This window comes from Rhinoraja longicauda, chromosome 6 (assembly GCF_053455715.1).
Source record: "Rhinoraja longicauda isolate Sanriku21f chromosome 6, sRhiLon1.1, whole genome shotgun sequence".
Lineage (NCBI taxonomy): Eukaryota > Metazoa > Chordata > Chondrichthyes > Rajiformes > Arhynchobatidae > Rhinoraja > Rhinoraja longicauda.
In genome coordinates, this window is record NC_135958.1 from 46998219 (window position 1) to 47025573 (window position 27355).

General features: G+C 46.4%; 1 protein-coding gene across 1 annotated transcript; it reads right to left on the reverse strand.

The window, feature by feature from the left end:
- Positions 1–202: 202 nt before the first annotated feature.
- Positions 203–27165, reverse strand: sco1 (synthesis of cytochrome C oxidase 1). The gene is made up of 7 exons (XM_078401809.1): positions 27024–27165; positions 15695–15820; positions 14756–14846; positions 12811–13008; positions 10576–10668; positions 7285–7400; positions 203–420 (listed from the first exon to the last, which is right to left on the reverse strand). The coding sequence occupies exons 1-7, from the start codon at positions 27153–27155 to the stop codon at positions 289–291; spliced, it is 888 nt and encodes a 295-aa protein (XP_078257935.1). The 5' UTR covers positions 27156–27165; the 3' UTR covers positions 203–288.
- Positions 27166–27355: the final 190 nt, after the last annotated feature.

Consider the following 27355-nt stretch of genomic DNA (forward strand, 5'->3'; position numbering starts at 1 on the left):
CTTAAGAATATTCTTAAGACCCCTAGTCTCAACAACGAGAACATGTCTTAAACATTATAACAAATATTTTCCTTTACTTATGTTGAGTATTCTCAGAATTCTTATAAATTTCTTGGTCCTTGTTTAGTCTTTATCTTTGACATATATTTACAATTGCCAGAAGCAGCAAGAAAACATTCCCAGCCAATAAAAATTGTACCAATTTATTTTTATTTGTAGTAATGTACACTTTTATCCAAAATGATCAGCCAGGCTTTGGTAGGTATTTTGTGCAGTTATTTATTTGCACTACCCTCTTTTAACTTTTCTCATATATGAAGCTATAGATGCAGAAATCTCAGTACTCTTCTTGTTCTGACCAAAGTAGTCCAAGAATTCTCCACTGGGGCTAATAAGATACATGATTATTGTATGGTCAACCTGAAACAAATAGACAACAGAATTACACTTTAAAATATTTTAACAGACGTAGAAGTTTATTTCTTAAATATTGCCAAGAAAAAAGGACAAAATGATCTTGCTCATCTGCACAAGCTCGTGTCAACACTATTTGAAGAATCGTGTTTTGAGGCAAGACTAGAAGACGTCCAGGTTTGTAGATCCATTGCCTTGGTAAGATTGTAAGTTGTCCCTAGAGTGGGTAGGATAGTCGTAGGGTCATGTGATAGGAACAGAAATAGGCCATTCAGTCCCTCAAGTCTACTCCGCCATTCAATCATGGCTGATCTATCTCTCCCTCCCAACCCCATTCTCCTGCCTTCTCCCCATAACCTCTGACACCTGTACTAATCAAAAATCTATCTATCTCTGCCTTAAAAATATCCACTATTGTGCGGGGATCGCAAGATGCACACTCTTGTTGGCACTTGTTGGCACAGACTCGGTAGGCCAAGGGGGCCTGTTTCCATACTGTATCTCTAAACTAAGGTGAAGCAGCCATAGTGAGGGCGGCACTATGGTAGGACAAATCAAAATAGGACGTACAGGGTAAATGGTAGGGAATTGAGGAATGCAGTGGAACAGAGGGATCTGGGAATAACTGTGCATTGTTCCCTGAAGGTGGAATCTCATGTGGATAGGGTGGTGAAGAAGGTGTTTGGTATGCTTGCCTTTATAAATCAGAGCATCGAGTATAGAAGTTGGGATGTAATGTTGAAATTGTACAGGGCATTGGTGAGGCCGAATCTGGAGTATGGTGTGCAGTTCTGGTCGCCAAATTATAGGAAGGATGTCGACAAAATGGAGAGGGTACAGAGGAGATTTACTAGAATGTTGCCTGGGTTTCAGCACTTAGGGTACAGAGAGAGGTTGAATAGGTTGGGTCTTTATTCTTTGGAGCGTAGAAGGTTGAGGGGGGACTTGATAGAGGTTTTTAAAATTTTGAGAGGGACGGACAGAGTTGACGTGGGTAGGCTTTTCCCTTTGAGAGTGGGGAAGATTCCAACAAGGGGACATAGCTTCAGAATTGAGGGACAAAGGTTTAGGGGTAACATGAGGGGGAACTTCTTTACTCAGAGGGTGGTGGCTGTATGGAATGGGCTTCCGGTGGAAGTGGTGGAGGCTGGCTCGATTTTATTATTTAAGAGTAAATTGGATAGGTATATGGTTAGGAGGGGATTGGAGGGTTATGGTCTGAGTGCAGGTAGATGAGACTAGGTCAGGGAGAATGGTCGGCGTGGACTGGTAGGGCCGGACAGGCCTGTTTCCACGCTGTAGTTGTTATATGTTATATGTTATATGTTAATAGTGAGCCTAGTGGGAGAGTGTACAGAGTGGGAGTGGGGCATTGAGGCTTTGGCTCATGAGGCTTCAGTGTGAGGAGGCTGCAGCAAGGGCCACTGCAGGATAAGGTTTGTCCTGTTGCTTCCTGTTTGTTTCAGAGTGCAGTTTGGTCCTAGTGTACGTGGGAAGGCACCTGGTGCAGCGAGTGCCCGGCCTATGGGATGTGGGGACTCAGGAAGATGGCCAGTGTCCCAGAAGACCACATCTGCAGGAGGTGTGTCTGGGCGCACTGCTTAAAGACCAGGTTGGGGAACTGGAGCTGCAGCTGGATGGCTTCAGGCTCACCTGGGAGAGAGGAGTCATAGATAGCAGATATCAAGAGGTGGTCACACCAAGAATGCAGATAGACCAGATGGGTGACCAGCAGGAAGGGGAGTAGGAAGTGTTCAGGCATCCCCTGTGGAACAGGTAAACCCTTCTGGATACTGTTGGGGGGATGGGATGACCATCCAGGGGGAGCGTCAGCAGCCAGGTCTGTGGCACCGGCCCTGGCTCTGAGGCTCAGCGGGGCAGGCAGAGCGACAGTGAGAGGGGACTGGACAGTGATGGGGACAGACAGGAGATTCTGTGGCAGCAAACGAGACTCCAGGACGGTCTGTTGCCTCCATGGTGCCTGGGTCCAGGATGTCTCAGCGGCCACAGACCATTCTCAATCGGGAGGGTGAGCAGCCAGAACCTTATCATTGTGCACGTCGGCACGTGACAGAGGTAGGGAAAGGAATGGGTCCTGCAGAGTGAAGATAGGGAGTTAGGCAAAAGGTTACATTGCAGGACCTCGCGGGTAGTAATCTCCAGATGACCACCTCCTGTGCCCCTTGCTAGTGAGGGTAGCAATAGGAGGATAGGACAGATGAACGCGTGGCTGAGGAGCTGGTGCAGGGGACAGGGGTTCAGATTTTTGGTGCACCAGTGGGATCTCTTAGGCAGAAGTGATCTGTACAAGAGAGATGGGTTGCACCTGAACTGGAGGGGCACCAACATCCTTGTTGGAAGGTTTGCTAATGTTACTCAGGACGGTTTAAACTAGAATGGCAGATGATTGGGAACCAGAGCAGCAGGTCAGCAAATGGAAGGGCTGATGAGAAAGTGGAGGTTCTGATAAAGTGAGATTAGTGGGCAAAATTAGAACACATGGTATTGGGGTAGAGCATTGACATGGATAGAGAACTGGTGGGCAGACAGGAAGCAAAGAGTAGGAATTAACTGGTCCTTTTCAGAATGGCAGGCCGTGACTAGTGGGGTGCCACAAGGCTCGGTGCTGGGACCCCAGTTATTTACAATATATATTAACGATTTAGACAAGGGAATTAAATGTAACATCTCCAAGTTTGCGGATGACACAAAGCTGGGTGGCAGTGTGAGCTGCGAGGAGGATGCTATGAGGCTGCAGGGTGACTTGGATAGGTTGGGTGAGTGGGCAGATACATGGCAGATGCAGTATAATGTGGATAAATGTGAGGTTATCCACTTTGGTGGCAAGAACAGGAAGGCAGATTATTATCTCAATGGTAGACACAAAATGCTGGAGTAACTCAGCAGGACAGGCAGAATCTCTGGAGAGAAAGAATGGATGATGTTTCGGGTCGAGACCCTTCTTCAGAATGGTTATTATTCATTATCTGAATGGTCAGATTAGGAAAAGGGGAGGTGCAACGAGACCTGGGTGTGCCTGTACATCAGTCACTGAAAGTAAGCATGCAGGTACAGCAGGCAGTGAAGAAAGCTAATGGCATGTTGGCCTTCATAACGAGAGGGTTTGTGTATAGGAACAATGAGGTCCTACTGCAGTTATACAGGACCCTGGTGAGACCACACCTGGAATACTGTGTGCAGTTTTGGTCTCCTAATTTGAGGAAGGACATTCTTGCTATTGAAGGAGAGCAGCGTAGGTTCACCAGGTTAATTCCCGGGATGGCGGGACTGACATATGATGAAAGAATGGAATGACTGGGGTTATATTCACTGGAATTTAGAAGGATGAAAGGGGACCGTATAGAAACATATAAAATTCTTAAAGGATTGGCTAGATGCAAGAAAAATGTTCCCCATGTTGGGGGAGTCCAGAATCAGGGGTCACAGCATAAGAATAAGGGGTAGGCCATTTAGGACTGAGATATGGAAAAACCTGTGCGAATGGGTTGTGAATCTGTGGAATTCTCTGCCACAGAAGGCAGTGGAGGCCAATTTACTGGATGTTTTCAAGAGAGTTAGATTTAGCTCTTAAGGCGAACGGAATCAAGGAATATGTGGAAAAAGCAGGAACGGGGTACTGATTTTCGATTATCAGCCATGATCATATTGAATGGCGGTGCTGGCTCGAAGGGCTGAATGGCCTACGCCTGGACCTATTTTGTATGTTTCTATGTTAGGAAGTCTCAAAGGAAGGACAGGCAGAGAGAGGTTCATGAATAAGGGGATAATGGAGGTTTCCTTCAATGCATGAAGTATTTTGGGTAAGGCTGATGGACTTAGAGCCTGGATCAGTGCTTGGAATGATAGTGTTGTGGCCATACTAGTAGCTTAGTTGTGAGTGGGACACAACTGGCAGCTCAACCTACCTGGTTTTTGATGTTTCAGATGAGATAGAGCGGGGGGGGGGTGGTAAAAGAGGTGGAGGGGTTGCTTTAATAATCAGGGAGAATGTCACAGTGGTACTCAGAGAGGACATCCTGGAGGGTAAGTCTACTGAGGCATTATGGGTTGAGCTAAAAAGTAAGAAAGGACCAATTACTTTAATGGGATCATGTTAAAGGCCACCGAATAGCCAGCAGGAGGTAGGTTAGATGTGTACACAGATTATGGAAGGGTGCAAGAACCACAGGACTGTTGTAGTGGGTGACTTTTAACTTCTGCATCATAGACTGGGCAAGAGGATGAGATGGGGCAAAATTTGTACGAAGCATCTAAGGAGGTTTCCTTAAACAGTATGTGGATAGTCCAACTTGGGGTGGGACCAGAATGGACATTGTATTGGGAAACGAGCCTTGTCTGGTGTTGCGGTTGAAGAATAATTTGGGGATAGCGATCACAATTCCACAAGTTTTAAGATTGTTTTGAGAAGGGGCAGGTCTGGATGTTGAGGGAAGGTACTTAATTGGGGCAAGGCAGATTACAATGTCATTAGGCATAAACTACGGAGGGTTGATTGGGAGCAGTTGTTATTGGGTAAATCAACAGAAGACATGTGGGAGTCGTTTAAAGGCCATCTGATCAAAGTGCAGGATCAGCACGTTCCTGTGAGGAGGGATAAAGGTGGCAAGACAAGGGCACCGTGAATGACGAGGGAGGTTTAGTTTATTTTTTCGTTTAGAGATACAGCGCGGAAACAGGCCCTTCGTCCCACCGGGTCCGTGCCGACCAGCGATCCCCACACATTAACACTATCCTACACTCACTAGGGACAATTTTTACATTTACCAAGCCAAATTACCTACATACCTGCACGTCTTTGGAGTGTGGAAGGAAACTGAAGATCTTGGAGAAAACCCACGCAGGTCATGGTGAGAACGTACAAACTCCGCACAGACAGCACCCGTAGTCGGGATCGAACCAGGGTCTACGGCGCTGCATTCGCTGTAAGGTAGCAACTCTACCGCTGCGCCACCGTGTCACTCTTATCCCTCCTCAGGTTTGTCAGGAAGAAAGCACGTGTCAGTTTTAAGAAGGAGGCATCAACTGGGGCTTATGAGGAATAGAAAGTGAGTATCGCAACTTCAGCACTCAAGAAGCTCAATACCATCCAGGGTAAAGCAGCCAGCTTGATTGGCAACTATCCACTGCTCTCAGAATTCATTTCTTCACCGACACCATTACCATTGCCATAGTATGGCTTGGAAATACATCACTGTTCGTGATCATCACTGGGGCTAAGTCCTTAAACTTCCTACTCAGTAAATACTGTGGGATTGGAACATTTCAAGAATAGTCTTACTTCCACCCACTCAAGGGCTATTCAGACCAGGGAATAATTGCAGGTCTTGCCAACAATGCCCAGATCATAATGAGCAAAGTAAAAAGTATTGGAAAATCTAGATGAGTATATTATCTCTGCAATAATAAAATAAATAATTTAAAATTATTTGGACAGCAGTATGAATTACACCATAGTCAAAATTAATTTTGTGAAGGGTCCATTTGAGTGAAGCAGATGTGCAAGAATAGCACAGGAAATGAATTGTTTTATGACTTCAGCATTATTCAAGTTGAGGAGTTGACCCATTACCCAGAGATGGCTTTCTTTCTTTTCCTGTTGGCACAGTTTTGTTTTGTATCTAAGTAAACATCCATCAAGGTCAGAGGGAAAAATCAAACTAAAGAGGTCTCAGCTGACGAACCAAAAAAAAATTTCAGAAAAAGACGCTGCTTTCCCCATTAAGTAACCAAAGGTTTTAGTTTAGTTTAGAGATACACCTAGGAAACAGGTGCTTTAGCCCACTGAGTCTGTGCCGACCAGCGATCCCCACACCCTAACACTGGCCTACACACATCAGGGACAATTTTACATTTACACCAAGTCAATTAACCTATAAACCTGAAAATAGACACAAAAAGCTCGAGTAACTCAGCGGGACAGGCAGTATCTCAGGAGAGAAGGAATGGGTGACGTTTCGAGTCGAGACCCTTCTTCACTCAACCTACAAACCTGTACGTCTTTGGAGTGTAGGAGAAACCCAGGGCTTCCTGGAGTAAATCCACGCAGTTCACATTGAGAACATACAAACTCCGAACACACAGCAAATGTAGTCAGGATCAAACCTGGGTTTCTGGTGCAGTAAAGCAGCATCTCTTACGCTGCACCACCTTGCTGCTGTTTATTCTTTGGCAGTGGGAGATAAAGGAGATATACTGAGAAAGTGCTGAAACTACAGACGGACAGGCCTTAGCGGCAGTGACTGTCACTCCAGGCCTGTGAAGCTCTGGTGTAAACTTTATTTGACTAGCAGAATGAGTCCATGCAAACCAAAAACACTTCATTCCAGCAGTGCTTCATAAGGTCATAAGGAATAGGAGTAGAATTAGGCCATTTGGCCCATCAAGTCTAGTCTGCCATTCAATCATGGCTGATCTATCTCTCCCTCCTAACCCCATTCTCCTTCCTTCTCCCCATAACCTCTGACATCTGTGCTAATCAAGAATCTATCTATCTCTGTCTTAAAAATATCCACTGACTTGGCCTCCACAGCCTTCTGTGGCAAAGGATTTCACTTCTGGTGGCTGTGGACATTTTGCACCCAGGTTGGCCGTTCTGCATGCCGACAGTTTCTGGGACAGCCCGACTTCTTAAAACAACTGTCTTCTGATGTCATCCAGGAAAGAAACAGGGAGCAGGAGGAACATGGCAGAAGCAAGATGCAACTCCTCCTCCATGCCCCCCACTGTCAGTTGGGTGTCTGGTTCCCAGCTAACGATGGCGACTGGGCACAGAGAACATCTACTCATGATTTTATCATCATTTACAACAAAACATTTCAAACGCCAGCACGTAGCAATAAATGTACTTACAATGTAATCATTGTCATCATCTTTGGGTCCTTGGCTATAATAGACTCTGTATGCCTTCGATACCTGGTTTATTTGCTCTTGCGTGCCTGTCAGACCGATTAATTTTGGAGAAAACTCTAGAGAAAGAATCAAATATTTATTTGTACCACAAAACAAAATTCAAAAAAGCTAGCAAATTGAAACGAGGAACTTGTACTTATACAGTGCTATTCATATCAACAGGTATAACCCATAGAAACATAGAAAATAGGTGCAGGAGGAGGCCATTTTCCCCTTAGAGCCAGCACCGCCATTCATTATGATCAAGGATGATCATCCACAATCAGTAACCTGTACCTGCCTTCTCCCCATATCCCTTGATTCCATTAGCCCCTAGAGCTCGATCTAACTCTTTTAAATTAATCCAGTGAATTGGCCTCCACTGCCTTCTGTGGCAGAGAATTCCACAAATTCACAACTCACTGGGTGAAAACGTTTTTTCTCACCTCAGTTTTAAATGGCCTCCCCTTTATTCTCCAAAATGCTTTCTTTTAAAATTCGATCATGACTTTAGAGATACTGTAAATGTTGAGAAACCAACCTGTTCTTACAAGAGTGGACCACAATGTACCCAAAGTTGGAGCAGAGAATGCTACAATACACAATCAGCATCTCAATATAAATAAGACTTAATGATTTGCATCTGTAATACATTTGCAGAAGATAATTCATCAATAACTCCTATTTATGGGAAGCAATTGTTCTTTCAGATCCTTAGTGTTCAGTTGAAAGAAAATTTAGAAACTTAAAGTATTACACTTGAAGCTTGGCATTTAGTAGAATGTTATACATAATTTAACTCAGAGCTCATTCTATAGTTTTACACTATGGAACTTCTTGCAGGGCAAGTCTACATTTTCCATGAAACCTCAACACAAGAGAAATGGTTTGTCACGTGGGGCACAATAGCAGCAATCTCTTTTCCTTCTTTCACCAAACTCTAGACAGCATAATCAAAGTTTACCAGGAGCCCTTTTAGTGTACCAGTTAACTCCAACCAGCACACAATACCTCCACATTACAGGTTCTCTACTCTCCAGTTAATTTACAGTATTAAGAATTCCTACAGTAATTGCACAAGAACAGCATGAAATAAGACCAGGGATTTGATCACCATTGCCCTCGTGGAACGAAGAATCAGATGGCATACTTTATGCAATAAAAAGAAAACAGAAAATGCTGGACACTCAGCAGGTCAGGCACCACATGTGGAATGAGAAACAATTAATGCACAATGTCTGGGCCACTGCAAAACTAGGAAGGAAAAGAACAAGTTTGGGGTGGGATGGGTGTAACAAAACAGATCACATGAGAACAAATGAATTAATGCAAGTTAAAATCATATTTGGATTTTAATGGCCCGTTGGGCCCATTCCTCGTAGAGGGGGGACAGGGAAGGGGAGAGGGTGACACCGACCTCAGCCCCCTGGCACCAGCGCTGCAGCCGGAGTGAGCCGTGGACCCAAAGCCTCTCCTGTATTGGTGTAGCACCCTCACCCCTTCCACTCAATCCCCCTTATCTTCCCTTTCCTCTCCCCTACCCACGCACTCCACCCCACAGCCCACCCCCATTCCCCTCCCACATTCCCCTCCCCCCTATTCCCCCTCCACCACCTTCACTCCCCCCTCCCTCCCACCCCGCTCCCCCCTCCCTCCCACCCCGCTCCCCCCCCTCCCTCCCCTCCCCCACCCTCCCCTCCCCCACCCCACTCCCATCCCTCAACCTGGGTATCAGTCAGACCCCCCACATCGCCCTCCCCTGCAAGAGATTAATATACATTGAAAGATATACAATATAACATTTAATATTCTTACATTATTATATTTTAAGTATTATAATTGTGATTTTTATATTATTAGTGTGTGTGTGTGTGTGTGTGTGCGCGTGTGTGTGTGCGCGTGCGTGTGGTGGGGTTGTAGTCCGGTGACTGTCCGGGTGCGCTGGGGTAGGGGGTGGGGGGGAGCTGGGACTACACCTCCCAGCGGGCAGCGGGAGGCTCGCACAAGATGGCGGAGCAGGAGGAGTAGGAGGAGAGTGGCCGCCATTTTTGTTGGAGTGTTCGAAGCGGGCGGTGGAGGAGAGGCAGGAGGAGGAGGAGAAGCTGCCCGCTGGGGGGTTTTAGTCCAGTGATGGTCCAGGGCACTGGCCCTGGGCGGGAGCGGGGACTCGACGACGCCGTCGGTTGAAGTGGGCGCTGGAGGAGGCGGAGGCGAACGATGAGACGACAGGGATGACCACCATCTGCCTTCTGCTTGGAATCTCCCCCGAGGCCGGGTGCGGGCGAGGGGGGAGAGGAAAGGGGAGAGGGAGGAAGTCACACCGGCCCTGGGCGGCCATCGCAGTGGCCAGCAGCAGGAAAGCGACCGTCCTGCCAGAGGCCATCTTCTTTGGGGAAGGTCAGGCGCGAGGCATGCTGGGACGGGCGGCGGTCCTCCCGTTGGTCTTCTGAGGGGGGGGGGAGAGCTCATTTGTTAAAGTCAGTTTATTGGCCGTGACTCCCTGGCCCCCCACCCTCATTGGCTGGCACTCGTGCGGATCCCATTGTGACGCCACACGCTGAAGATCGTAATGAAATCATGGTAACGGTAATTTTTAAACTTTAAAATCTCTCTAACTTTAAAAATATAACACCAATTTGAATGAAGCTTGTTTTAAAGGGTCCCCAGGACAATGGTGAGGAAGGTGAGCCTAAAATTGTTGCGCTATCATGTACCGCTTTGGCTGTGTAGAGGGCATGGTACACTCATAAACACAAACATATACACACAAACAAACCAGGAGTTTTAGTAATATATAGATATTAACTTATTTGGGCTCCTCCTATCAGAGATATTCTACCCTTCTCACCAATATCTTCACTACGACTGAAAACCACCTTGCTCGTTCTCCTTTCCTGTTCTGTCAAAGGGCTCAGACCAGAAACATTAACTGTTTGCCTATTCACAGATGCTGCCTGATCCACTGAGTGTTTCTTGCATCTTCTGTTTTTATTTAAGATTATGAGCATCTGCAGTTATTTTTTTAGATCTCTTGCTTTATGGCAGATTTTATAGATTGTGTAGATTTTATTATTGATTTTCCAAAGTAGCAAATCAGTCAGGTACAAAGAAAAACCTAGCAAGTTTGTGGAATCAGAAAATGGGACAAGTGTTTGGATCACAGTCCTCTTGTAAAGAGAAGAGTTAATATCAGAATATTAGACTGGTTTGTTCAATAATGATTTTAATTTCTTCATGTTTTAACCATCCTACCTTGGACATATCTTGCCATGGCTTCGGTATTATCCCGTTCTGGATCAATTGTGATCAAAAGAGGCGTCAGATTTGATAAAGAGGGGATTTTGTCTGTAAGGTACAATAGAAAAAGATAAGATCACTGCAAAGTAAACTGAAGTGCCTTTTATTTGGTTAAGAAAGATAGAGGACAATCGGGCCGCAGCCCATCGAGAGAACCGCCTCCAAACTCGGCCCCAAGCCACCGGCACCCACTGATACAGGGCTGTGCGGGCAGTTGCCAAACCCCAACTAGCAGTCAACCGCCGAACCTGCCTGGAGTAGGTCCGAACCTCATCTCCTGCTCGCACCCACCCCCCTCCCCCCACTCCCCAAAAAGACCTGGAACCAGATGGAGGGCAGGTAGGAGGGGGCTAACCTTCCTTCAATGTCAGCTGCTATAGGGAGAGGTTGCGTACGTTAGGACTTTATTCCTTGGAGAGCAGGAGGATCTGCGATGATCTTGCAGAGGTGTACAAAATCACGAGGGGAATAGATAGGATGAATGCACTTTTACCCAGAGTAGGGGAATCAAGAACCAAAGGCCAACCTCATGCCCACCCCCCTCCCCCCGATGGACTGGAAAGGAGAGGGATGGCTTGCTGGCGAACCGTGCGAGAGGGAGAGGCACACGTGACGCCGGGAACAAAGAGGGACCAGCGCGACTCTAATGACTACTTTTGTCATCTTGTTGGTGCCACATGCATGGCGACTCATTGTGTACTCTACGTATTGTATTAAAAAATAAACACTGCACCCAGGTGCAAGTGACAATGAAGTATCATCAAATCATGGGCGGAGATAATAGTGGGAATCAGACGGCTTGGAAAGGACACGTGCTTTGACTCAGACAGGACCAGCACCTGATTGCCAATTAAAACTTCTAGTCCTGATAACACACAGACAGGCTCATGGCAAGGAGGAACGACTGAAGAAAAATTCCCACCCTGGCTGGGGGTAGATGAAGTCTGAGAGATGTTGCAGGTGATCCCATCATTCAGGGTCTGCAAGGAGTGCTATTAATGTTCTCACCTCCACCAAGCCCCACTGCCTACCACGCCTGCTGAAGTGAAGCCTCACAAACCTAGCCAGTAATAGCATAATATGCAATGCCAATTTAATCAGACTCTTCCAGCCTCATTATCCTATTAAATTGTGAGATTGGTCTCCTAGAAACAGACTGCCTGTACCACCTTTCTTGACCTCAATAAAAATTATCAGACTCAAGTCAGTTCTTCAACCCAAAATACTAACTGTGCTTCTTTTTCCACAGATGCTACCTGACCTGCTGAGTGTTTCCAGCATTTTCTATTTACGATTCAAGTATTGAAGGCATCCATGGGACGCTGCCTGAAAAAGGCAGCCAGTCGTCGAAGGCCGCCATTACCCATGCCATCCACTCATCTCACTCCCACCATTCACCAGGTGGTGCAGGAGTCTAAAAACTGTAACCACCAGGTGCAAGAAGAGGTTCTTCACATCAAGATTTGAACACTACACGATACAAACCTCAACTATCAACTTCTATTGACTGTCTTGGGTTGCACTGAGGACTTTGATTTTTTTTTGGTATTATTGTGGTTATGTTTCCATTGTCAGTACATACGACAATTAAACACTCCTGACTCTTCCTTCTTTGTCGTAACAGGATATACATTATCTGAATCTATATTTAATAATCCTCTATCTTAAGGAACGTAATAACTTGTTAACTAGAGAAGTCCTCCAAATAGTATGCTCAATAAATTCTTGGCAACTATTATTTACGGATTCACTGTGCAGCAATGTAAACCTGCAATGATGCATTAATGTTAGTCGGACACAAATATCTCCCATATCCTACTGAGCATTGTGAATCAGCTAGTTTTTAATTACACATAGTCGGTGAATGAATCAGATGTCTAGACCAACACCAAACAAAGCCAAAAGAGTCCATTTGAAAAGAGGAAAGCAGAACTGTACATTATAGCAACTTTCCCAGGCAAACTTATCAATAAAAACAATAAAATACAGCAAGAGCAGAATAGTTAAATACCAATTATTTATGTCAATCTGAAGGCGATCTAGAAAGCAAGTTTGAACAACAGTGGAATTGCAAAATCATTCTTCATGGAATAGCATCAGCAAATAAAATAAAATCACTTGGAACTGCAGAGACTTTTTTCAGACTCTGATATACATGTTAAATTATTTTGCATTGTTTAAATGTTTTACCAATTTCATCCACAACGGCAATCATTTTCTCCACTTCTTCGGGACAAATGTCTGGACAGTGTGTGAATCCAAAGTATATCAAGACCCACTGTCCAAGGAAGTCTTTGTCTGTCTTGGGCTGCCCTCTGTGATCAATTAATGAAAAGGGTCCTCCAAGTGCTGCCTTTCCAAGGCTACGCGTCCGCTCCTTCTCAATCTCTAAACAAAGTCAATCGGAGAACCGTCAACAGCTTTATATACATCTCATAACTTCAAAAGGTCTTTGTCAAGTTTATACATTTTCATTACAATTTATCTAAAGAGAATTGTTTTGAAATTACTAATATAATTAATGTATTAGCAAACAAAACAAAAACATTTGAGATAGATAGATTTCTAGACAATTCTCTGTAAGGCTGAAGACGTTTACACCTTTACATCACACAGCACTGAGCATTCAACAGGAATGTTTTCTATGCAGTGGGTCAAGTGTATTCTCAGCATTGCAATATTTGAAGGTGTACAAGACAAGGAATTTAACTTCACAACAAAGCTGCATGTTCAACACTGGGCTTCACTACAATACCTGGTCACATTATTCGGCTGAAGCAGTCAATCTCAGGTCTCTAACATGTTTGATTGAGACAGCCAACTTCCCACGTGCTATCAAATCCGTATCGCCAGAAAAATTGTCATTTCTTCTGTTCTAATTTGTGATGCTGAAATGCATTCAATGTGAGACTTTACGTTGCATATGTCAATGGGGTCTTGGCATCCACCTCTAAATCCATCAAATATCTTAATCCCTCTGGTGGACAAAAGTCTATCATCCATGGATTTACATGCAAGCATTGACCTAGTGTGAATTACCATTTGCAAAAGGGTTCCCTTTGTCCACCGCCTGTTCAGGGAAGAGCTGGTGCGTTACTTCATCCCTGGAAGTTTGCATTGTAATCCCCAGATTATGTCCCCAGCATATACTTTGCCGCCACCAGAAATAATTCTCTCAGTTAGAAACTCGAGTCATTTTTAACTTGAATTTTCAGGCACAGGATCCTTATTTGCCTGGATAGCACGCAAAATATAAACGTTTTTCACCGTATTTCTGTAAACCAACTTGACAAAAGTAAACCAATACCGACCAACACCAATTAAGTCTGAAGGGTCTTGACCCGAAATGTCACCCATTCCCTCTCTCCTAGATGCTGCCTGACCTGCTGAAAATTATTCCAGCATTTTGTGATACCTTCGATTTGTACCAGCATCTGCAGTTATTTTCCTACACACTAATTAAGTGATCGCTACATATAATTTAAACTTTTGCCTCCATGCATCATTCTACTCACCTCATAAGTGATAGCAGAAGAATTAGGCCATTTGGCCCATCAAGTCTACTCCGCCATTCAATCATGGCTGATCTTTCTCTCCTAACCCCATTCTCCTGCCTTCTCCCCATAACCCCTGACACTAAATCCTATGGTCCAATCTCTCCAAGATGAATACCGTCCCCCTTCAAGTGTAGTGCTCAGAACTGAACAAAGTGTGATAGGATTAAGCTAACTGGTTCACATAAAATGTACTATTCCATTAATCATTTGATTAATTTCTGCATATACCCATGGTCATTTAATGTCTTTTGTGCACAGACCTTGTCTCTTCCCACCTCCGCTGTCTCTTTTATCCCCACCATTCTAGAAGTGCCCTGATTTACTCAGAGGGTGGTGGCTGTGTGGAATGGGCTTCCGGTGGAAGTGGTGGAGGCAGGCTCGATTTTATTATTTAAGAGTAAATTGGATAGGTATATGGATAAGAGGGGATTGGAGGGTTATGGTCTGAGAGCAGGTAGATGAGACTAGGTCAGAGAGAGTGGTCGGCATGGACTGGTAGGGCCGAACGGGCCTGTTTCCGTGCTGTAGTTGTTATATGGTTATATGGTTATATAAGTATGTTGCATGCAAAGGCTTACTTTCTTCTTTTTCCTTCTTAAAGTATTTCATGACGACGAGCAGTGCTCCTCCTACAGCAAAGGTGATCGCTAAAGACTTCCATGTGACAGGCTACTAAGAAAGAGAAAAAGGGCCTTAGATAAAACAAACATTAACAAATTAAAAATAACAAACCATTTTTTAAATTGTTTCTGTAAAACATGTAATGGTAAATGCTATTAAACATCAAGCATTGGAAAGTAGAAGTTATTTCTTAAGGTTCACTTAGAACCAAGAGCAGGTGCCTATTTTTGATTTTTCTGTAATTTAATAGTAATATGGAAAACTGCTAATGTTTTGTTTCACACCTTCCCAAAAATATTTGCTCATCAGATCTTAATCAATGGATAAACCGTTTCTTTCAAATATTTGATAACTTCCACTCTAACAACATTATGAAATAGCCAGACCTTACACAACATGTGAAGGTGTCTTTTTTGCATTGGCAAAAGACACCTTGAATTGTTTGGTCTTATTAGAGAGGGAGATGTTGGTAGGCAAGGAGTGGACCTGGGCAGGTACAGTGCAACCTACCACCTAGTCTACAGGATTATTTGACTGCTAATATACATATAGCATGGTAGCCGGCAATGAACACTACTGTCTCTCATCTCCAGGGACCCAGCTTCATCATGAACTCAGGTGCTGTTCTCCAACTCTGGGCTTTCCAAGTACTCCCATAAACCAAAGATGCATTGGTAGGTTTATTGACCACCAGGAGGTTTGTGGAATAAGAACCAAACAGTTAATGGGCATGTGTATGAGAGAATAAAATGCCAAAGGCACGAAAATATAGGGGGAAAATGGGACTTGTGAGATTGCTTCCCTGGGACCTGGCATGGACCTGATGGAATCAAAGGCCTCATTGTGTGTTATTAGCAGAACATTCCTACCTTACCCACCAAGATTAAATTACTTACCCCATCCTTTTTAGCCCGGGGGGTCTTTTTCCCTGCAGTTGGAGGTGGAGGCATTGTACTGAAATGATGCAGACTGCAAATGGGGTATTTTATGTGCTTCCATAATGGGCAAAGATGACTTCTGAACTGTTCCAACACAAAACAAACACAAACATACAATTAGTCAGCGGCATTCATATACTCAGTAAAACACCATCAATAAATTACTTTGAAATTAAGTTCTTACTGTTCTGCATTCAAACGCGGTTATTCAATCCTACGAAAGGACAGGGTGTTAACTATTTTAAATGTGAAGACACCGAGTGAATGATTTTGCAAAGAGTGCATTGAAAACCATTCCCATTCACTTTACCAGAAAGACTGGGCTTCAGTTTGAACCTTGCAAACTGCAAGAGATAGCTGCAAGAGATAGCAGCTGTGCAATTTTTGCTTAGAGGAGAATAATCAGGTGATCTGGATCCAGCTAAAGGAAAATGTTCTGCAAGAACCCATGGGAGAAGGCCAACAAGAACTGGGAATTAGTTATTGGCAACGTGGGAATGAATGGATCTTTCTCAGATGGTCACCTGGTGTTGAGTGCAGTGTGTCTGTGTCTGGGCTTGGGAACCTGATGCTCACTTCCAAATCAATTATTTGGCCAAGTGGATAAAATGCCATTTTCCCAAATTTGCTGACAACAGTAAACTATGTGGGATTGAGAGTACAGTGGTGGAGGCAAAAAGACTCGAAGGGCATTTGGACAAGCTGACCGGGTGGGAAAGAACCTGATGTATGTTGTGGAGAAATACGAGGTCATTCACTTAGATACACTAAAAAAGCAGACTATTTGCTAAATAGTAAATTGGGAAGTGACGATATTCAAAAGGACCCAGATGAAGGGCAAAATGCAAATAAAACAAGTGATTGAGGACAAATGGTATGTTATGTTTTATTAAAAGAGTGTTTGCATACAAAACAAAGGACGTTTTAGGTTAGTTGTGAAGGGTCTTTGTGAGTCTGCATGCTGACAACTCTGTATAGTTTTAGTTTTCATATATCCAAGAAAATATGCACTTGGCATAGGTGGAATTTAGAAGGATGAGAGAAGATCTTATTAAAACATACAAGATTATTAAGGGGTTGGACACGTTAGAGGCAGGAAACATGTTCCCAATGTTGGGGGAGTCCAGAACCAGGGGCCACAGTTTAAGAATAAGCGGTAGGCCATTTAGAACTGAGATGAGGAAAAACTTTTTCAGTCAGAGTTGTAAATCTGTGGAATTCTCTGCCTCAGAAGGCAGTGGAGGCCAGTTCTCTGAATGCATTCAAGAGAGAGCTAGATAGAGCTCTTAAGGATAGCGGAGTCAGGGGGTACGGGGAGAAGGCAGGAACGGGGTACTGATTGAGAATGATCAGCCATGATCACGTTGAATGGTGGTGCTGGCTCGAAGGGCCGAATGGCCTCCTCCTACACCTATTGTCTATTGTCTAAGTGCAACAAACATTCACTAGACTGGTTCCAGAGCTGGTGGGTTTCCAGGTGAGAATAGTTTGAGTAGACTGCATTCTTTAACGGTTAGAACAAGAGAAGATCTCATTGGAACTTTACAAAATTCTTGAAAAGGGCTTGCAGAAACAAGGAACTGCAGATGCTGGTTTACTCTGCAGGTTAAGCAGCATCTCTGGACCCACTGGGTTACTCCAGTGCTGTGTCTTGAAAGAGTTTAATAGTTAGAAGCAGGGAAGGCATCATCCCTGACTGAGGCAAGGACGAGAAGTTTGAAAGTGACAGGTAGTCCGTTTTAGGACCGAGGTGAGGAAATATTTCTTCTCTCAGTGTAATTTTCTGTCTCCAGGGAGCTGTGGTTTTCAGTTGTTATGTTCATTCAACACTAAGATCAACAGATTTCTAGACATGAATGGAATCAAGGATTATGGGGATAGTACTGGAAAATGGTACGAAAGTCAAAGATCACCAACAATCTAAAGGAAGATCAAGTTCAGAGACCCCAGTGTCCTGATCATAATTCTTAAACAAAAAAATCTGTGCTTTAAAAGAACAAATAGTGGGTGGAGAGAGCGCAGAATATTCAGCAAAACGTGATAATTATACAATGCTGTCAAGACCATCTCTGGCCCAAACTTCCATGTCCCATCTGAATGATCACCAAAAGAAGACAGCAATGCAGTCAGCACCCATTGTCAAGGGCACTCGAAGAGTGCTTTAATCGAGAGACTGTCCCCGAACACATACCACAAAACAACCCAGATCATCAGAAAGTTGAGCTCTCTGAACTCGATGGTATCACAAAATGCTGGTGTGACTCAGCAGGTCAGGCAGCATCTAGGAGAGAAGGAATGGGTGATGTTTCAGGTCAAGACTCTTCTTCAGACCGATGCCTCCTTCTCTGAACTTGATCTTCATTTAGATTGTTGGTGATCTTTGACTTTCGTACCATTTTCCAGTACTATCCCCATAATCCTTGATTCCAAAATTCACATAATCAACCAAGAAATAACACAGCCCCCAGGGCATAGAGTATCCTTGCTGACGATCAATTGTCAGTCCAAATCTACAGCCTTAACTCCCTCATCTGGAAAGAACAGAACATGCTACAGGCCTTAGAAATCCCATAACTGTGAACATCTTGTAGCACAGAGTTCATGTGATAGGAGCAGAATAGGCCATTCAGCCAATCTCCACCATTCAATCATGGCTGATCTATCTTTGCCTCTCATCCCCATTCTCCTTCCTTCATCCCATAACACCTGACACCCGCACTAATCAAGAATCTGTCAAAAATATCCATTGACTTGGGTCTATGTGTGAATGAATTCCACAGATTCACCACCATCTGACCTTCCTCATCACCTTCCCAAAGGAACGTCCTTTTATTCAGAGGCTATGACCTCTGATCATGGACTCTCCCAATAGTGGAAACATCCTCTCCACATCCACAAGCCTTTTACTATTCGGTAAGTTTCAATGAGGTCCCCCCCCCCTCATCCTTCTAAACTCCAGCAAGTAGAGGCCCAGATCGTCGAATGTTCATCGTATGTTAACCGACTCATTGCTGGGATCATTCTCGTAAACCTCCTCTAGACCCTTTTCAGTGTCAGCACATCTTTCCTCAGATAAAGGGTCCACGGTGGCGCGGCGGTAGAGTTGCTGCCTTACAGCGAACGCAGCACCGGAGACTCAGGTTCGATCCTGACTATGGGCGCTGTCTGTACGGAGTTTGTACGTTCTCCCCGTGACCTGCGTGGGTTTTCTCCGAGATCTTTGGTTTCCTCCCACACTCCAAAGACGTACCGGTATGTAGGTTAATTGGCTGGGCAAATGTAAAATAAATTGTCCCTAGTGTGTGTAGGATAGTGTTAGTGTGTGGGGATCGCTGGGCGGCACGGACCCGGTGGGCCGAAGGGCCTGTTTCTGCGCTGTATCTCTAAAAAATTGCTCACAATACTCCAAATGTGGTCTGACCAGTGCATTATAAAACATCAGCATTACATCCCTGTTTTTCTATTCTAGTCCTCTCAAAATAAATGCTAGGTAGAAAATTATAGTGGTAACTAAAGGGCAATCTCCCCACAGTCCCGCAAATCTCCAGGGTACTCTTGCTGAAGAGCTGCTCTCCAAGTCACACTCTCGCTTCCATTTATCAAGGCACATAACAAAACAAAACCAACAAAACCAACATAATAAACATAACAAACATAACAAACATAACAAACATAACAAACAGCGTGACTTTAGAGAGCTCGGAAAAATGCTATAAAGCAGGACCTCCAGGGTGGTTATCTCCGGTTTGCTTCAAATTCCTCGTGCTGGCGAGAGCAGGAACAGGGAGATACAGGACCTGAATGTGTGGCTGAGGAAATGGTGCAGGAGGCAGGGATTTAGATTCTTAGATCACTGGGATCTGTTTTGGGGTAAGGTGGAATTGTACAAAAGGGATGGATGCACCTTAACAGGTGGGGGACCAGCATTCTGGCAGCTACATGTGTGGTTTTAAAATAAATAATGGGGGAGGGGGGGGAATGGCATAGTCATGGATGGAGTTAAATGGAAAGAGAGTAACGGGATAGTTAATAACCCCAGAATTAACGGGAAAGAAGGCTCACAAAGGGATAGGAGAGTATGGCCAAGTGTAATAGGGATTGATGTGAAGGGTGAGATGAGTAAGGAATTAAAAGTACTGTATATGAATGCGCGAAGTATAAGAAGTAAAGTAGATGAGCTTGAGGCTCAGTTAGAGGTTGGTAGATATGACATTTTGGGGATTAAGCAAAGAAGAGTGGGAAGCCAGAGGATTGGGACTCTTTTAAAGAGCAACAGAAGATGACTAAGAAGGCAATACGGGTAGAAAAGACGAGGTACGAGGGTAAACTAGCCAATAATATAAAGGAGGATAGTAAAAGCTTTTTACGTATGTAAAGAGGAAAAAAATAGTCAAGGCAAATGTGGGTCCCTTGAAGACAGAAGCGGGGGAATTTATAATGGGGAACAAGGAAATGGCAGACGAGTTGAACCGGTACTTTGGATCTGTCTTCACTAAGGAAGATACAAGCAATCTCCCAGATGTTCTAGTGGTCAGAGATCCTAGGGTGCCGGAGGAACTGAAGGAAATCCACATTAGGCAGGAAATGGTGTTGGGTCGACTGATGGAACTGAAGGCTGATAAATTCCCAGGGCCTGATGGTCTGCATCCCACAGTACTTAAGGAGGTGGCTCTAGAAATTGTGGATGTATTGGTGATCATTTTCCAATGTTCTATAGATTCAGGATCAGTTCCTGTGGATTGGAGGGTAGTTACTGTTGTACCACTATTTAAGAAAGGAGGGAAGAGAGAAAACGGGAAATTATAGACCAGTTAGTCTGACATCAGAGGTGGGGAAGATGCTGGAGTCAATTATAAAAGACGAAATTGCAGAGCATTTGGATAGTAGTAACAGGATTGTTCCGAGTCAGCATGGATTTACGAAGGGGAAATCATGCTTGACTAATCTTCTGGAATTCTTTGAGGATGTAACTAGGAAAATTGACAGGGGAGAGCCGGTGGATGTGGTGTACCTTGACTTTCAGAAAGCCTTTGACAAGGTTCCACATACGAGATTAGTGGGCAAAATTAGTGCACATGGTATTGGAGGTAGGGTACCGACATGGATAGAAAATTGGTTGACAGGCAGAAAGCAAAGAGTGGGGATAAATGGGTCCTTTTCAGAATGGCAGGCAGTAACTAGTGTGGTACCGCAAGGCTCGGTGCTGGGACCGCAGCTATTTACAATATACAATAATGACTTGGATGATACAAAGCTGGGTGGTAGTGTGAACTGCGAGGAAGATGCTATGAGGTTGCAGGGTGACTTGGACAGGTTGTGTGAGTGGGCGGGTGCATGGCAGATGCAGTTTAATGTGGATAAGTGTGAAGTTATCCACTTTGGTGGTAAGAATAGGAAGGCAGAGTATTATCTGAATGGTGTCAAGTTAGGAAAAGGGGACGTACAACGAGATCTGGGTGTCCTAGTGCATCAGTCACTGAAAGGAAGCATGCAGGTACAGCAGGCAGCGAAGAAAGCCAATGGAATGTTGGCCTTCATAACAAGGGGAGTTGAGTATAGGAGCAAAGAGGTCCTTCTGCAGTTGTACAGGGCCCAAGTGAGACCTCACCTGTGTGCAGTTTTGGTCTCCAAATTTGAAGAAGGATATTCTTGCTATTGAGGGCTTGCAGCGTAGGTTTACTAGGTTAATTCCCGGAATGGCAGGACTGTCATATGTTGAAAGACTGGAGCGACTAGGCTTGTATACACTGGAATTTAGAAGGATGAGAGGAGATCTTATCGAAACGTATAAGATTATTAAGGGGTTGGACACGTTAGAGGCAGGAAACATGTTCCCAATGTTGGGGGAGTCCAGAACCAGGGGCCACAGTTTAAGAATAAGGGGTAGGCCATTTAGAACTGAGATGAGGAAAAACATTTTCAGTCAGAGAGTTGTGAATCTGTGGAATTCTCTGCCTCAGAAGGCAGTGGAGGCCAATTCTCTGAATGCATTCAAGAGAGAGCTAGATAGAGCTCTTAAGGATAGCGGAGTCAGGGGGTATGGGGAGAAGGGAGGAACGGGGTACTGATTGAGAATGATCAGCCATGATCACATTGAATGGCGGTGCTGGCTCGAAGGGCCGAATGGCCTCCTCCTGCACCTATTGTCTATCGATTACAGACATGGCGGCAGGAGGATCGGGCCTGGGAACTTAATATTCAGGGTTATACATCCTATAGAAAGGACAGGCAGGTGGGCAGAGGCGGTGGGGTAGCTCTGCTGGTGAGGGATGAAATTCAGTCCCTTGCGAGGGAAGACATAGGGACTAACGAGGTAGAGTCACTGTGGATTGAGTTGAGGAAATGTAAAGGCAAGAAGACACTAATTGGAGTTATCTACAGACCCCCAAATAGTAGCCCGGATGTAGGGTGTAAGATGCAGCAGGAGTAATAACTGGCATGTAAGAAAGGTAATGCCACTGTGGTGATGGGGGATCTCAATATGCAGGTAGACTGGGAAAATCATGTTGGTTCTGGACCCCAAGAAAGAGAGTTTGCAGAGTGCCTCCGAGATGGATTCTTAGAGCAGCTTGTGTGGGAGCCTACCAGAGAAAAGGCAATTCTAGATTTAGTGTTGTCCAATGAACCAGATTTGATAAGAGAACTCGAGGTAAAGGAACCACTTGGAGGTAGTGATCATAATATGATTAGTTTTAATCTGGAATTTGAGAAGGAGAAGGTTAAATCGGAAGTGTCAGTGTTGCAGTTGAACAAAGGGGACTATGAAGGCATGAGAGAGGAGCTGGCCAAGGTAGACTGGAAAGGGATTCTAGCAGGATTGACGGTGGAACAGCAATGGCAGGAATTTCTGGGCATAATCCGGAAGATGCAGGATCATTTCATTCCAAAAAGGAAGAAAGATTCTAAGGGGAGTAGGAGGCAACCGTGGCTGACAAGGGAAGTTAGGGATGGAATAAAACTAAAAGCAAAGATGTATAACACAGAAAAGAATAGCCGGAAGCCAGAGGATTGGGAAACTTTCATTGGACAACAGAAGGTAACAAAACGTGCAATATGGCCTGAAAAGATGAAGTACGAGGGGAGATTGGTCAAGAATATAAAGGACAGTAAAAGCTTCTTTAGATATGTTAAGAGAAAAAGAGTAGCAAAGTCAAATGTGGGTCCCTTGAAGGCAGACACGGGTGAAATTATTATGGGTAACAAGGAAATGGCAGAAGAGTTGAACAGGTACTTCGGATCTGTCTTCACTAAGGAAGGCACAAACAATCTCCCAGATGTACTGGAGGACAGAGGATCTAGGGGGGTAGAGGAACTGAAAGAAATTTTCATTAGGCGAGAAATAGTATTGGGTAGACCGATGGGACTGAAGGATGATAAATCCCCTTGGCCTGATGGTCTGCATCCCAGGGTCCTCAGGGAGGTGGCTCTAGAAATAGTGGACGCATTGGTGATCATTTTCCAATGTTCAATAGATTCAGGATCAGTTCCTGTGGATTGGAGGATAGCTAATGTTATCCCACTTTTCAAGAAAGGAGCGAGAAAGAAAACGGGGAATTACAGACCAGCTAGCCTGACTTCGGTGGTGGAAAAGATGCAGGAGTCAATTATTAAAGAGGTAATAACGGTGCATTTGGATAGCAGTAAAAGGATAAGTCCAAATCAGCATGGATTTATGAAAGGGAAATCATGCTTGACTAATCTTCTGGAATTTTTTGAGGATGTGACAAGTAAAATGGATGAAGGGGAGCCAGTGGATGTAGTGTATCTAGACTTTCAGAAAGCTTTTGATAAGGTCCCGCATGGGAGATTGGTGACAAAAATTAGAGCACATGGTATTTGGGGTAGGGTGTTGACATGGATAGAAAATTGGTTGGCAGACAGGAAGCAAAGAGTAGGAATAAACGGGTCCTTTTCAGAATGGCAGGCAGTGGCGAATGGAGTGTCGCAAGGCTCGGTGTTGGGGCCGCAACTGTTTACCATATATATTAATGATTTGGAAGAGGGAATTAGAAGCAACACTAGCAAGTTTGTGGATGACACAAAGCTGGGTGGCAACGTAAACTGTGAAGAGGATGTTAGGAGGTTGCAGGGTGACCTGGACAGGTTGAGTGAGTGGGCAGATGCGTGGCAGATGCAGTATAATATAGATAAATGTGAGGTTATCCACTTTGGCGGCAGAAACAAGGAGGCAGATTATTATCTCAATGGAGTTAGGTTAGGTAAGGGGGAGGTGCAGCGAGACCTGGGTGTCCTTGTACACCAGTCACTGAAAGTTGGCGTGCAGGTACAGCAGGCATTGAAGAAAGCTAATGGAATGTTGGCCTTCATAACAAGAGGATTTCAGTATAGGAGTAAAGAGGTTCTTCTGCAGTTGTAGAGGGCCCTGGTAAGACCACATTTGGAGTATTGTGTACAGTTTTGGTCTCCTAATTTGAGGAAGGACATCCTTGTAATTGAGGCAGTGCAGCGTAGGTTAACGAGATTGATCCCTGGGATGGCGGGACAGACATATGAGGAAAGATTGAAAAGACTAGGCTTGTATTCACTGGAGTTTAGAAGGATGAGAGGGGATCTTATAGAAACATATAAAATTATAAAAGGACTGGACAAGCTAGATGCAGGAAAAATGTTCCCAATGTTGGGCGAGTCCAGAACCAGGAGCCACAGTCTTAGAATAAAGGGGAGGTCATTTAAAACTGAAGTGAGAAAAAACTTTTTCACCCAGAGAGTTGCGAATTTGTGGAATTCTCTGCCACAGAGGGCAGTGGAAGCCAACTCACTGGATGGATTTAAGAGAGAGTTAGGTAGAGCTCTGGGGGCTAGTGGAATCAAGGGATATGGGGAGAAGGCAGGCATGGGTTATTGATTGGGTACGATCAGCTATGATCACAATGAATGGCGGTGCTGGCTCGAAGGGTCGAATGGCCTCCTCCTGCACCTATTTTCTATGTTTCTATGAGCTTCACTGCCTGACAACTCCCAAGAGAAATGTAAGGAGCCGCCTTACAAAAACATTTAACCCTGTTGACCATGGAGCTGCAATGAAATTCTTCCTCAATCCCAGCGGCACTCTGAAATTCACCTCCAGGCTATGAATGATTAATTAAACGAGGCAGGCATTCTTGTTCCAACCCCCTTCTCAATCTCTCTCACTGTAATGTTGCAAACTCCCCACTGAGTGGAGCTAATCTACAGGGGGAATGGGAAATGGTTCAACTTCTAACCTGTACACTCCAGAAGCAAGACCAATCCAATTTTGTTCAGAGTTGAGTACAAGAACAACACTAACATTTCTGAAAAACCTACAACTCTTCAAGTGGTAAGCAGCAGAGGTAGAGGTAGGTGCTGCCTGACAGCGCCAGAAACCCGGGTTCGATCCTGATTATGGTATTGTCCACGTGGAATTTGTACGTTCTCCCTGTGACAGTGTGGGTTTCTCCAGGTGCTCCGGTTTCTTCCCACATTCCAAAGACATGCAGTTTGTAGGATAATTGGTTTCTGTAAATTGCCTCGTACGTAGGATGTGAAATTAAGATAACATAGAACTAGATCGTTGGTCAGCACACACTCAGAGGGCCAAAGGGCCTGTTTCCACCTGTATACTAAATTAAAATCATTCAAAGATCAATGGCCTGTCTGAAACAGTGGCAAAACAAAGGCCTACAGTAACATAACATCAACATCCCACCTCCAATTAAAGGTACACAACAGGCCTATGGAAAACATGAACGATGGTCCATATCTTGGTGCCACCTGAGTGAAGGCAGACATGGATGACAAAATTCATTACCAGCTCCAGAACTCCAGCACAACCTTTTCCTGTTAGTGGAAAACTGAAGCTCAAAAACCTCCAACCGAGCACCTACTCTGCGGGGTTCAGTATATTCTGCACCCAACTTCAAAGTTAGGGGCTCATCTTTTCAAAGTTAGTGAAAGCACTTGGCAGGAACAAGCCACCTTGTCGTCACCACCACTCAAGCCTTTTCACAAACCTGTGTTGAAATCCCCAACAAGGCTGGTGGGCATTCGCGTCGCGACCTCTTGCCTCCACCGATGCTGCTCGACCCGCTGAGACCTGAGACCTTCCTGCACTGAACACACAGGGAGGGGCTGGAGTAGCAGCGGGCGAGGCAGCATCAGACTGTGGGGGAATGTCCCGTGTCCCAGTACAAGGTTCAGGGAGCGCTGCCAGTCCACAACTCACCGCCCCCCGCTCTGCACCCCCTCGCCCCCCACTCCCCAACCCCTCGCCCCCCAACCCCCCGCCCCCCACTCCCCAACCCCTCGCCCCCCAACCCCTCGCCCCCCAACCCCCCACTCCCCAACCCCCCGCCCCCCACTCCCCAACCCCCCGCCCCCCCGCTCCCCAACCCCTCGCCCCCCCGCTCCCCAACCCCCCGCCCCCTCGCTCCCCAACCCCTCGCCCCCCAACCCCCCGCCCCCCACTCCCCAACCCCCCGCCCCCCGCTCCCCAACCCCCCGCCCCCCGCTCCCCAACCCCCCGCCCCCCGCTCCCCAACCCCCCGCCCCCCGCTCCCCAACCCCCCGCCCCCCGCTCCCCAACCCCCCGCCCCCCGCTCCCCAACCCCCCGCCCCCCGCTCCCCAACCCCCCGCCCCCCGCTCCCCAACCCCTCGCCCCCCGCTCCCCAACCCCCCGCCCCCCGCTCCCCAACCCCCCGCTCCCCAACCCCCCGCCCCCCGCTCCCCAACCCCCCGCCCCCCGCTCCCCAACCCCCCGCCCCCCAACCCCCCGCCCCCCGCTCCCCAACCCCCCGCCCCCCGCTCCCCAACCCCCCGCCCCCCGCTCCCCAACCCCCCGCCCCCCGCTCCCCAACCCCCCGCCCCCCGCTCCCCAACCCCCCGCCCCCCGCTCCCCAACCCCCCGCCCCCCGCTCCCCAACCCCCCGCCCCCCGCTCCCCAACCCCCCGCCCCCCGCTCCCCAACCCCCCGCCCCCCGCTCCCCAACCCCCCGCCCCCCGCTCCCCAACCCCCCGCCCCCCGCTCCCCAACCCCCCGCTCCCCAACCCCCCGCCCCCCGCTCCCCAACCCCTCGCCCCCCGCTCCCCAACCCCCCGCCCCCCGCTCCCCAACCCCTCGCTCCCCAACCCCCCGCCCCCCGCTCCCCAACCCCCCGCCCCCCGCTCCCCAACCCCTCGCCCCCCGCTCCCCAACCCCCCGCCCCCCGCCCCCCACTCCCCAACCCCCCGCCCCCCACTCCCCAACCCCTCGCCCCCCACTCCCCAACCCCCCGCCCCCCACTCCCCAACCCCTCGCCCCCCACTCACCGCTGCTGTGACCGTGACCGCCCGGACGGGGATTGGGCTGAGGATTGACCGCGCCCCGCACGGCAGCTCCCGGCTCAGCCCCCTGGGGAAAGTTGCAACAGTCTCCCGGCACAACTGCAACAGCAGCGCCATTGAAACGGCATCTGACCTTCCCTGAATACATCCGGTAACACAGAGCAACTCCGCCTCCTGCAAACGCTCATCACACCCGAGCCACAAGCAACGTAGCAATGCTCAAATACCCTGCCCCTGCCCCCTGTAGCAAGGCTTAAATACCCTGCCCCCGCTCACTGTAGCAACGAAGACTGACTCCCCTCCCCAGTTCTTTCCAC